The 12,251-nt window shown below is 30.5% G+C and overlaps 1 protein-coding gene across 5 annotated transcripts in view; it reads right to left on the bottom strand.

Annotated features, from left to right (window-relative positions):
• Positions 1–456: 456 nt before the first annotated feature.
• The window catches only part of Gli (carboxyl ester lipase-like protein Gli), a 33,841-nt gene continuing 22,046 nt past the window's right edge, over positions 457–12,251 (bottom strand). Inside the window, exons 4-17 of one of the 5 annotated variants that reach the window (XM_083050628.1) lie at positions 7,333–7,578; positions 5,642–6,391; positions 5,130–5,422; positions 4,914–5,043; positions 4,676–4,829; positions 4,402–4,579; positions 3,890–4,296; positions 3,560–3,750; positions 3,298–3,484; positions 3,105–3,210; positions 2,823–3,018; positions 2,623–2,738; positions 2,407–2,435; positions 1,990–2,159 (exon numbers count right to left, since the gene is read on the bottom strand). In XM_083050628.1, the coding sequence (XP_082906754.1) occupies positions 2,125–2,159; positions 2,407–2,435; positions 2,623–2,738; positions 2,823–3,018; positions 3,105–3,210; positions 3,298–3,484; positions 3,560–3,750; positions 3,890–4,296; positions 4,402–4,579; positions 4,676–4,829; positions 4,914–5,043; positions 5,130–5,422; positions 5,642–5,890 (2,271 nt within the window). In that variant the 5' untranslated portion in view covers positions 5,891–6,391; positions 7,333–7,578 and the 3' untranslated portion in view covers positions 1,990–2,124. Of the gene's footprint in view, positions 2,160–2,406; positions 2,436–2,612; positions 2,739–2,822; positions 3,019–3,104; positions 3,211–3,297; positions 3,485–3,559; positions 3,751–3,889; positions 4,297–4,401; positions 4,580–4,675; positions 4,830–4,913; positions 5,044–5,129; positions 5,423–5,641; positions 6,392–6,470; positions 6,522–7,219; positions 7,307–7,332; positions 7,579–12,251 lie in introns of those variants that run through there. The other 4 variants (XM_083050624.1, XM_083050627.1, XM_083050626.1 and 1 more) reach the window with 4 other exon arrangements.

Raw genomic sequence — 12,251 nt, forward strand, 5'->3', positions numbered from 1 at the left:
CTCGATGGGAAATATAATTTTATGATTATTTAATCGCCTAAGTTAATATCTGTTAAATTAATATAGTCTAAGGAAAAAAAATGATTCTTACAATTAAAAAAAATCTGAATATAAAAATTGCAACAATATATAAACTCTCACAAAAATTAACAAAGTATCAGAAAAATATAATAGGATACATTAATTGAAAATCTACGAATTGTATGATTACAAGGAGAATGTCTAGAATTTTAAATAAATCTTATGATCAAGTTTTTATCGTTTCATGATCTTAAAATCTTAAAAAATCTTTCAACAAATTTAGATTTTATATTAGAACTTTTCTTTTACTTTTTGTTTTTTGATATAAAGATTGATATTATTCAATTTTGTTGTAAATATAAATAAAAATAATATATATAAAATATTGTAATTTTATAACATAATGATATAGAATTTCATAGATTCTTTACAATCTTGTGCAGTAGCCTTATATATTTATAAATTCTGCTCTATCATACAAAAAATCGTGTTGCACAACTTGTAAATACAAATATCGAAAATTGCCGTGTGAAAGTATGTGTGTAGCATTAATCTCAGAAGTGTGTCAGACTTACATTTAAAAGTTCAGTGATGAGATCGTTAATACTAAAACTAGATTTTTAAGATGTAAAAATATTAAACATATACATATAATTACAATATACAAAGTATTTGTGCACTTATATATATAAATTTTTATAACGAGTAAGGCACTCAATAATTCTACTTCTAATTATATATTGAACTATTTACTTAATTTACTTAATTAACTGCATATTGAATCAGAGGGGTGTAATGTTGCATTTGAAACCTGCCTGCAAGTATCACGAATAATTAAATGTACTGCACATATACATGAATATAATATAATAATACGAATACATTATATATTCAAAGACATACACGCACACACATATAATTATGTTCGAATGAAAACAATAGAATTCCTAAATAAAAATGAACACTTTATATTCTGGACTTTTCTTTGTTCACAAATATCTAACTATCTTAACAAGTTTGATTTCTTTTTTACAAAAGTATTAACGTTTGTAAAGTAAAATATCTGATATTTATATATATTTATCTATATATATATATATATATATACACACACACAACATATATATATATAAACTACAAAAATGTTTCATTTATATAACAATTATTTTGTTCTTATGGACGGATACAAAGTAATCACCTTTTAGGTGTTTTACTAGTCGTGTAATTTATAAAAATTCTTAATATTTTACAATAAGAACTAGAATTAAAAAAATTCATTAATTAACTTAATAATTTGCAATTGACATCGTCACGTTATATTAGATAGATGTGACTAATAATATTGAATTTGCAAATACATTCATATATGTGTATAGATACCTCATAATGTTGTTAAAAAGTATATATAATCTAAATATAAAATTAAATTAATTTGCAACAAATAGATTTTTGTACACTATTTAGAATAAAGAGTTAAAAAATATTAAGTATATCAAAATTTAAAAGTAGTGTCAATTATTAAAAGTTTATAAATTTATAAAAGTAGCATTAACATTTGCAATTTATATGTCTATTAAATTACATTATATCTCTCACAATATTCAGAACTGTATAAAATTGTCTTAAAAAATTTTAACTTAATTTTATATGGCATTGTATGCGAAAAAAATGTTATCTTTTCAAAAATAATGCGATTATAAAAACCTAGATATAAAAAATAAATTAAACAATTGTTGATTTGTATAATATAATGGTAACTTAATTATTAAACGGCTGTTTGTGGTACTCCCTGTACTAAAAGCGTCCTACTTTTAGCTTTCGGCAGTGTAGATTGACTCATTGTTTTTGTTAGTTTAGGCTGACCATTAGGCGAGCTTGTAACAAAGCCTTCCGATCGCATGTCTTTCAACGAGACATTAGAATTGCTACGTAATGAGGGTGTAGAACTAAATTTTCTGTTATGTGCTAAACGTTCTTGTAGTCTTGTTTCGTTTTGACGTGGTACTCTGGCTTTTACTGGTACATCACGATATTCGTATATATTTTCTTTAGATGCGCGTGTTAAATTCTCGATTCCCTCGGAATGCTCATCCTCTCGTACCATCAGGATGTCCCCGCTATAGTAGTGATCAGATTGTCTGTGGAAACATACAGAAAGATATAACATATCTCGACATAAATTGCACATAAAATATATAAAATGTATAAAATATAAGTAAAATTATAAGTTAATAATTGTACATTCTTTATTTCAGTTTAATTTTTCTATATAGTGTAATTATATACTACAAATAATATATAGTGCAATTAGTAAAGCATATATATTATATAAAACAGGCAAAATATTGTGCAAAATTGTGCATTAAGTATTTTTTAAATAAATACCTGCACTCGTTCTAGCTGCTTTTGTTTTGCTAATTATAAGCAGAAATAGAATTAATCAGCAATTTATATGGAAATAATTATGTGAGAAAAAAGTAAAGAAACTGTATCCCAATTGTGTATCCATGAACCAGAACCAGTCTCTGCATGCGCTATCGTTCGGTCGTAACCGAATTAAATTGCAGTTACATGGATTTGGTTCTGTTTACCTTTTCTTACCTTTTGGCGTTACGCCAAAGCATACAGCACACCACAGAGAGTACGAGTAGCAGCAAGCATGCCGTTGACATTGACCAAAATGCGATTTGTAGCGGCTGTTTAGGTTCCCACCAATACTGTAACAAAAATTGTAAATCAGTAAAACTGTGATGTTTAATAACAACATGAAACATTGCAAATGCTATATTACATCATCTTACTTCAGTAACAGGAGGATATGTAGAAACGAGATAACCAATAACGGTGGGCAGATACATAGACCAAAACGCGCTCTCCGTTTGACGATAGTTTATCTGAATAGAGCTATTAAATGTTGTATTGATATTAAGGTATCGTAATTGTCCATAACGAGCGAGATCAAAATGCAATCCCAAAATTTGTGAAGGTGTTGGATTTCTGAAATGAAAAAAAAAAAAAAAAAAATCATTTCAATGCTTTACATTATCACAGGGTAATTAGAAAGCAGCTTATTAGACACATACCCATACGTTGCAAAATTAGAATACGCCTTCATGAAAAAGTGACTCATGTTACGATCATTATCGGTCCACATATCTCGACTTAATTTCCATTTTTGCGGGAAAAATTCTGCATTAATAATATATATTTTATATTAACAAATGCTTATAGTTTAAATTATATAAATTATATAGATATGTATAGAAGAATATATACCAGAATCCATAAATGGTGCCCCTGTTAGCCACAAAAGTTCTGTATCATGGGGTACTCTAATCCATTCCGGTGAATTGAGCGCTTCTATCGAGGTATTTAGAACATATAGATAGGTTGGTACATATCTTTCCACTAAAAGTTTCGCTATTTTATCGTATGGTGCAACATAATGGAAATCTGATAAGAGCTGAAAATATTAATAATAATTTAGATAAAAATAATAAGGCCATATAACAAAAATTTTGTTTGGCACATTACTTACGTTTATATACTGATCACGTATGTGTGTAACATTTGTTGGATCTGGCCAATACGTATACATATACTTTATTGCATCATAAACACCATGTGGATTTAAAGTGTAATTATACTGCAGAACTAATTCCCAAACTTTTTGATCGAATAATTCAGGAGTAATTATGTATCGATTTCTCGCTAATGTAATATTATTCTCTGCAATGTAAGAATATAAAGTCATATATATATCCCATAATCTGTAGCACAATAATATATAATTGATTAAAATAATAAAATTCTAGATGAAAGAAAATATAAAAACAATTAGAAATAAATGAGTTGATGCGTGACATACTTATAATAAATGCTGCTTCTTGAGTCGTGACGCCAGCCATATAAACTAAATCCTTCCTATATTTACGGGCTTTAATGCTTTCTTCTGGTGTTTCTGCGAAAAAACGCCAGTCAGATGCCCTCCACTCCTCATACCAATTATCTTGAGGTATTGTAAAGTTTAAATCTAGTACAGGTGCCCATGGAAACATTCCAACATGTGGTTTTAATTCAGAATTTCCCAATTCGAGAAAACTACGTCCGTCCTTTAGACATTGCACTAATTTCCAACTGCTCTCTATACTGCAACCGAGCATTTCTGCATACACCCGAGATGTATTTTGTGCTCGATACTTATCTATTATCACTGCCCAATCGGCCAAGGCTGAACCTGACTGCGCTATTACTTTTGATACCATATGTCGAGTTCTGCAAGATAAAAAATGTATTAATTTCAATATATAACAAGATATATGTAATATATACATATATAAATGTATATAATAGTGTATGTGTGTGTATAATTCTAAATACCTAGGTGCAATCATTAATAATCCTGCACTCGCTGCTCCAGCACCTGGTCCAAAGAGTGTTATAGAGTCAGGATTTCCATTGAAAGTAGCTATATTATCGTACACCCATCGCAATGCCATAGCTTGATCAAGAATCCCATAATTTCCAGGGCTATTCTCATCTCCAGTACTTAAAAATCCTATAAACACAATGAAATGGACAAACGTATTGATTAACACAATGCTTTAGAGATTTTGTATTGTTTTTTATATACAATTTTTTGTCATTTACTCACCAAGCGCGCCAAGGCGATAATTAATTGATACTACTACGACATTGTAGAAGGCAGCTAATATGTGAGCTGGAAACAAATTACTGGCCCCATGAGTAAACTCGCCACCGTGTATATAGAACATTACTGCATATTTGTTTGCTAATCCAGAACCAATCTGAATGCACAATTTTATTTATTATAGTCCATTTATATAAATAAAACAAATTTGATTTTTTAAAAATAGATTTGGCATACTTACAGAAGGAGTAAATATATTTAAATATAAGCAATCTTCATCAACATCTCGCACTCCTTTTGTAACGCCAGTATATTCGCTTGGCTGGGGACAAGCTGGTCCCCAATCAACAGCTTGTAAAAGCTGCCATCCTCTAAACAAAAATAAATGTTTTTCTTAGCATAATATTGTTGAATGTTAAGATAATAAAAAATGTTTCACAAAATATTTTGTATTAACCTGTGTGGTCTGGGAGGTTTAAAGCGGCCTTCTTTGATAGGTGGCATAGCATAAGGAATACCCAAAAATACATTGACAATTTTTGTGACTCTTTCTACTGCTACATTCCAAGGTCTGTGCCTTGCATAGGGATCGTCATATAACTGAACTTTGAAGCCTTGAACTTGACCATAATTTGTATTCACAATTACGTCTCTATCTCTGAAATTTTTAGAGTCTGGCCTTTCTTTTCCTTGAAGATCTTCACGCCAGCCACCCAATATTCCTGGTAATGGGAGCCTTGGTGTTGTATCCTTAAATTAAATATTTAATCTTTATTAAATCTATCTTATACAGTTTTATGTTTAAAGAATAGAATAGAAATTAATCAGATACAAGATAAAATGTATCACATATAAACACTATATAAATTCTAATCGATTCATCCCAAAAAACAGCATCATAAGATTGCATCTTATTTAAATATTTTTTCACATGTACATAAATGCAGCAGCATAAATTTCTTCACTCACATCGTAAAGATATCGATCCTCGGGTGCCCTCGTAGGTCCTCTGTAAACAGGGTCCAGGTAGCTGGGCTGATAGCCGTACCTTCGGTCCTTATATACGTAGGTTCTGTAGCCGTCTTGCGGTACGTATACACCGTCACGATTGTAATATCGGCTGCCAGACGAGACAGGGTCCTGGGCGAACGCAATGACGTTCGTCAGCAACAGAACGTAGAAGCAACAACAAACAGCAACACGTCCTGGGGACGCCATTCTTCGCGCGTGCGAGAGACCAGATGATAGATGCTCTCACACAGGTGTGGCTGTGAACGTCACGTCGAGCTGACACTCTCCGTTTGACGAGGAAACGCGGCAACTCTCTGCCGCTTTGCGGTAAACGAGATAAAAGCGAAAGCTACTTCGTGTTGGTCTCCCGCGTGGACCGCGAATTTCCTTATCGACGAAGAATGCGTGAAAGAGAAAGGTATAGGCGCGTATCACATGGACGCGAGTACGATTACGCGCGAGTTTTCGCACTCCCAATCTCGACGAGAACACCTTCGCATTTCAGCTGATTCAGCGCGTCGTTGTTACGAAATGTTCACCGCACGCGCTCGAAAGCGTCCCCGCGAAGCAGCCAACACCCTATCGTCCTCCGTCTCACGTTTGCGTATCACAGGTAGCCCCGTTGCGTTCGTCGCGTGTTGTGCCCTTTTCTTCTCCCCGTTCTCCACCTTCTCCTCCAGTCGATAATACGAAATGTCACGATCGGCGCTGCAAGAAGTCCAAAGGTGGGATTAATGAACGGAGTATAAAAGCAAACGAAAGATACGAATATATACAAAATAATTACAAATTAAAACCTGATATATATGTGTATGTGATTTCGTTGTAAAAAATAGCCTCACATTTTTATATTATATCGATGATGAATTGTCAAGACTAAATACAAATCATGTAGAAATATTTTCAGTAACAGATTCACTTTTGATATGATATCGAATGATTCATACATATGTGTGATATATATATGTCTTTGTTAATTCTTCCTTTATCAAAATTTAAATGTCCACTTTAGTTTGCGATTTTTGGAGTTTATATATATATATAATTAAATATCTTGATATCCTTTTTCTATATATCTCAAAGAAGATTAAAATATAAGGTGCTCAAATAAAATTAATTAAAATATATATATGATCACAACTGACAAAATAATTTTTTTGGGGACAATTATCATTCAATTTCCGACAAAAAATATACTATATGTGCATCAAATCTCTTACGTATATTATCAATTATTCTATTTAATGTTACATTTATTACTGTATTAAACTTAACAAACGACAATGAAAATTAATTACGCAATTAATTAATCTTAACGTTAAATGCGTTAAATGCGCGATACTTTATACACACACATTACGGAGATATAATTTTATAGCAAAACATATACAATGCACACACGCGCGCGCGTACACAGCTTCTACTTCCTATTTATAGTTGGATTTCGCTTCTAACAATAAGTATATAATAAGTAACTGTGACGGAGGAAAGATGACGTGTATTAGATACGTTGATGGATTCATTCACGAGTCACACCTTCCGTTATCTTGCCATGAGAAGCCGAGATTAAGATCGCCTACGCGCGAGTACGGCGCGCTCGAATAAGAGTCGGAGAATGATGTGAAAATGTGCGTAAACTCGGTTACTACCTCGTGTACTGCTTGCCGACTATGACTAGGTGTAATGTTGCGAAGGGCAGTGGCCGGACCCTACTAAAGTCGTAATGATGCCATCGCGTGCATATACGTTGCCGTCAACGGGCCGGCAATGAGCCACCCACGCGTCCAACAGCCAGCAGCCCGTTGCAAAAAGCACCGCCACACCAGTATGATGATCGAGCGGATGTGCTCGCGGAAGAATGCAGATGAAGGGGAGGTAGTACAGCGATGGATTACCTATATTTTTAACAAACTATATGTATTATGTATGCATTAAAATAAATATATGCATAAAATCTTAGAAATTTTGAAATAAATCACATGCAATAAAAAAATTATTAATAAATATAATATAATAAAATTATTAAGAAATAATGCAATAATTGATAAAAAAGAGAGAATAATATGCTTCTAATATTTTTATATTATGTTATAATATATGCAATATATACATGTATATATAATAAATATGCAATAGCAATAATTAATGTGATAATATAATGCTCTCATGAATATTCTTATAAATTAAATTGATGATAGAATAAAAACGCGGCTAGTAAATTTGTTACAATTTATATCTTATCTTTTTCGAATGAGATTTAAATTAAATATGTACATATATACACACACACACACACACACACACACACACATACAAATGTAAGTCTGTATAGAGATATATAATAAGTTTATGTTGCAATAATAAGCTATATATACATAGATATTTCACATCTTTAAATATCAATTCATTACTGGAAGATTGAAGTTAATGTAATAATCCTTTCCCTGCATTTATAAGAATTATAAATAATTTTCTGGTAAAATAAAACTTTATAATTTTATTATAATTTTGATTATAAATGTGCAATAATTGATTCGTTGTTTGTGGATTATAATATATACGTAGACTCAATTTTTTTAAATATTTTAATATGCTACTTTTCCCTAGAAAATGACGAAAATCAATGGAAATTGATTATAAAAGAAATAATGACCTAGCTTATCCTCCCTCTCCTTTTCATTGCAGATTTTAATCTGCCCTTGCAAAAGAATGTCATCGCGTGAACGGATGTATTCCGCAATGAGCAATTAGCTCGTACAATTCCATCTATCAACAATAGTTTTTACCTGCTATGAGATTAGATATCGCGACTATCGTAGGGATAGTAAGTATATATGCACGGCAACAAAGTTACGCATTTATGTCACATATTTTTATAATGACTATATAACTATATAATACTTTCTTTTTTTGTGAATGTGATTTGATAATTAAGTAGGCAAAATCTAGGATTAGATTACTATATATAGCGTTAAATGTGACATTAAATATAAGATATTTGAAAAATTATAATTAGTTATGATAGAGTTATAGTGTTATTAAAGATAATTATTATGTAAGGTAATTATTATGCTAGAATTGTTATGCTTCTTATAACTTTGATTCTACTTTTTTTCTAAGTAAAAAGATAGGAGAAATCATTCTTTTAAAATTCTTTTCTTTGAATTTTTCTGTCATAAAATGATAACATATGTAAAATTATGAAAATAATTATTTTAAAATAATATATAAATAATACTTTTATTATGATAATTGCATGAAATAAATGTACAATTGCTTGTACGGAAATTTATTTATTTATTTTATATATTTTGTATTTCTTTCTTTTTCTATGAGAATAAATATTTAAATTATAATATAATTATAAATCTCTCTTTCTCTCTCTCTTAAAAATGCTATCTCTTATTTATTTGTTATCTCTTATTTATTGACACTTCAAGCATAGCTATTATTTATTTCGGTCACTTCTGAAGTTGATAAATGGATTATATAGAATTGATTTCACTTCTGTCTTTGTTTGTAAAGAAAAGGTTTTAAAAGTTGAGTTTGCCGCAAACTCGAGCCTTCCGAACATCGAATTAATCAGCGATGCACGTGATATGAATAAATTTACTTTGCATAAGGTTCATTATGATTTCAATGCCGCGTGTCTCACTAGAATCTGCTTCGTAAAGCTATTTCTCAAGCTGTTTTTTTATAATTGTTATTATTTTACTTAAACATATAGAGTAAAAAAATTGCCTTAATATAACGTTCTTCTTGTATGAATCATGCCGCAACTCGTCTTTATGACTCATGATTTTATTAGCTAAATTAAGTATTAATCGTTCGCTGGTGGAACGACTTGTTTTATGAATAAAATGTAAGAAAAAAGTATGAGATGAGACCAATTAGCCTAAAAATTGAAAAATTATCAATTAGAACTATTTAATTAGAATATTATTAGCTTGTTAAAAAGTTAAACAGAATATCTCTCAAATAAAAAATAGAGAATTATATAATAGAATTTATTCTTAGAGAGAAAGAGAATATATTCTGCAAAATTTTGCAAAAAAATATATTAATAAAAAAGTTTTCAGCGCGAAAAATTATGCAGTGATTCTGCAAGAGACTGTCACTTACGAGAATATATTCTGCCAAGTTTTGTGCATGTGTAAGTGTGTGTCGCACGCATTTCTGTAATGCACTATAATGACCAATACAGCTACGGCAATAAGTTACAATTAGGAACATGAATAATTCAAAGATGGTTGAGAGAAGCTAGTGCATGGAGTTTGTGTAAGTTCTAATTTATACTAGATATTTCGTAAGAGAGAAGAAAATTGTAGCATTATTAAAGAAAGAATCTGAATTCTAAATTATATCGTTACAAATTATAAACTTGCATAAATTTTTTATAAACACTATAAACATAGATAAATTTGAAAATTTTATAAACTTTCTATTATATTAATTTCAATAATATACCAGTTATATGATTCAATTAATATAGTTTAAATCATATTAATATAATCAAATTATTTAATAACAAATGTAATTAATTGCTGTTTTATAAGTTTATTTATGTTTTAATTATATGCAATTAAATCATGTATAGATCGAATCATTCAATTTCTAAGAAAAAGATTGCAAACACGTACTCGACTGATTATAAAATTTTCACAGTATTTTAAGATTCAATAAATAATAAAAGGCAAATCATAAAATAATATCGGTCAGCATTTAAACATGTATATTACAGAGAAAATATTCGCCAGTGTCGCAGTGGCGATAAAGCGAATATCCTTTCTCTCGTATCTTACTCCCTCGCGCATAAGTTCTTCAATTTACAGTAATTGGTAAATTTATTACCGTTCCACACACACACACACACACACACACACACACACACACACACACACACACACACACACACACACACACACACACACACACACACACACACACACACACACACACACACACACACACAAGCTCGCAACTTCACTCATACGCCAGTACAGTCCCAGTAAAGAGTTACATAGCTTTAATTATTGCCAGTTATCGTATTATCCTATCTTGGAATCGTCAAGCTGACGAAGTCTCTTATCTTACTGGCCGAGATATTTGTTTGTAATTTGTCAAAAAAATGTTAGAATTTGAACGAAAACAAGATAGCGATAAGAGCAAGCAATTTATTTTAAAGAAAGTAATAAAATAGTATCTAAAAAGTTGAAAATTCGCTTTATATATAAAAGCATATTTTTATTATATACATATAGAAGTTCAATTTAAAGAACTATGTTAAGATGTCAAATGTCAAATCAAAATGGAAAATGAAGAATGAATTGAATATAATTCATATATTTTCCATTTGAAAAATTATACACTTAGCCTATAAAGATTATATCTAGCATGTGGCAAGAAAAAAATAATTTATTCAATTGAGAAAAGGACCTATATAAAAGATTTCTGTATTATAATTGAGACTTTGTGATTGGAGGCATTATGCGCGTATGTCACTTCGAATTGGCGAAAACTGAATAGCTTTTCTATCAAATCTGTTCACACATTCGCGATATTCCCTTTATTATCATTGCAGTCCCGAAAATTTGCATTTCTATATCGGAATATTGGAATTGACATAAACCAGTTTATCTTATTCTTCCACGCGCGAACACGAACACTCTATAATAAATAATAAATTCACACACGATTTTCTGCCGTACGCGAATCATTTCGACCTGTATTCTTATAACTTTGTCGATCGCATTTTTTAATATAAAAAATCAAATTTGTAACACAACCTTCGAGATGGTCATTTACGTCCGACATTCGTTTGCAAAGTTGGTCTAAATGTACGCTATTATATGGTCGTTGTTCGTGCCCCGTCGTGCGTACATCCCTTTTTTGTGGGAACATGGACATTATGGTACTCTTTGAACTCGTGGGAATAAGACCCACCACTGAGTCAAGTATATACGCGGTGGTTTATTTATTTTGTTTATTTTTACCATCAGACTCCAAACATACATGTTGATGCGTGCGTGAATAGAGCTCACAGCTAATGATGCGCGCATTTAAACTTAAGTATCTTAACTAAAGGTAATGCACGCGATGCCATTCTTAATAGCTTCTATTAGAGACACTCGATCCGTTTTCTTACATTCGTCATATACACTATTTTGTGTGTACATCAAATACATCGTTTTATACAGACGAATAATAAGAATTGCTTGAATAATAAGAATTTAATAATTATGGTGCAGGAAACAATATTTTTGCTATCAATTCTATACGAAAATTTCCTGCAGGGATAAAAACAGTGATTTATAATATTGAAAATATACTTCATTAATTTAAATAAAATAAAAAACATTAATGATTAATATTCTTTTGATAATTAACATTTTTTTTCATATACGTGAGAAGAGTTTGGCTTATCTTTTTAACATTTTATAATTTATATAACCAATGATGTTTTGTGTTTGTAAGATAAAAATTCACGCGCGAGTGATTCATAAAACAAATATAAATATATTATATTTGAACATTTCTACTTTAACAGGTAAAAATATTTAATTATACA

This window comes from Prenolepis imparis, unplaced genomic scaffold (assembly GCF_030444845.1).
Source record: "Prenolepis imparis isolate NDT839.2.m4 unplaced genomic scaffold, iyPreImpa1.0 SCAF_11, whole genome shotgun sequence".
Taxonomy (NCBI): Eukaryota; Metazoa; Arthropoda; class Insecta; order Hymenoptera; family Formicidae; genus Prenolepis; species Prenolepis imparis.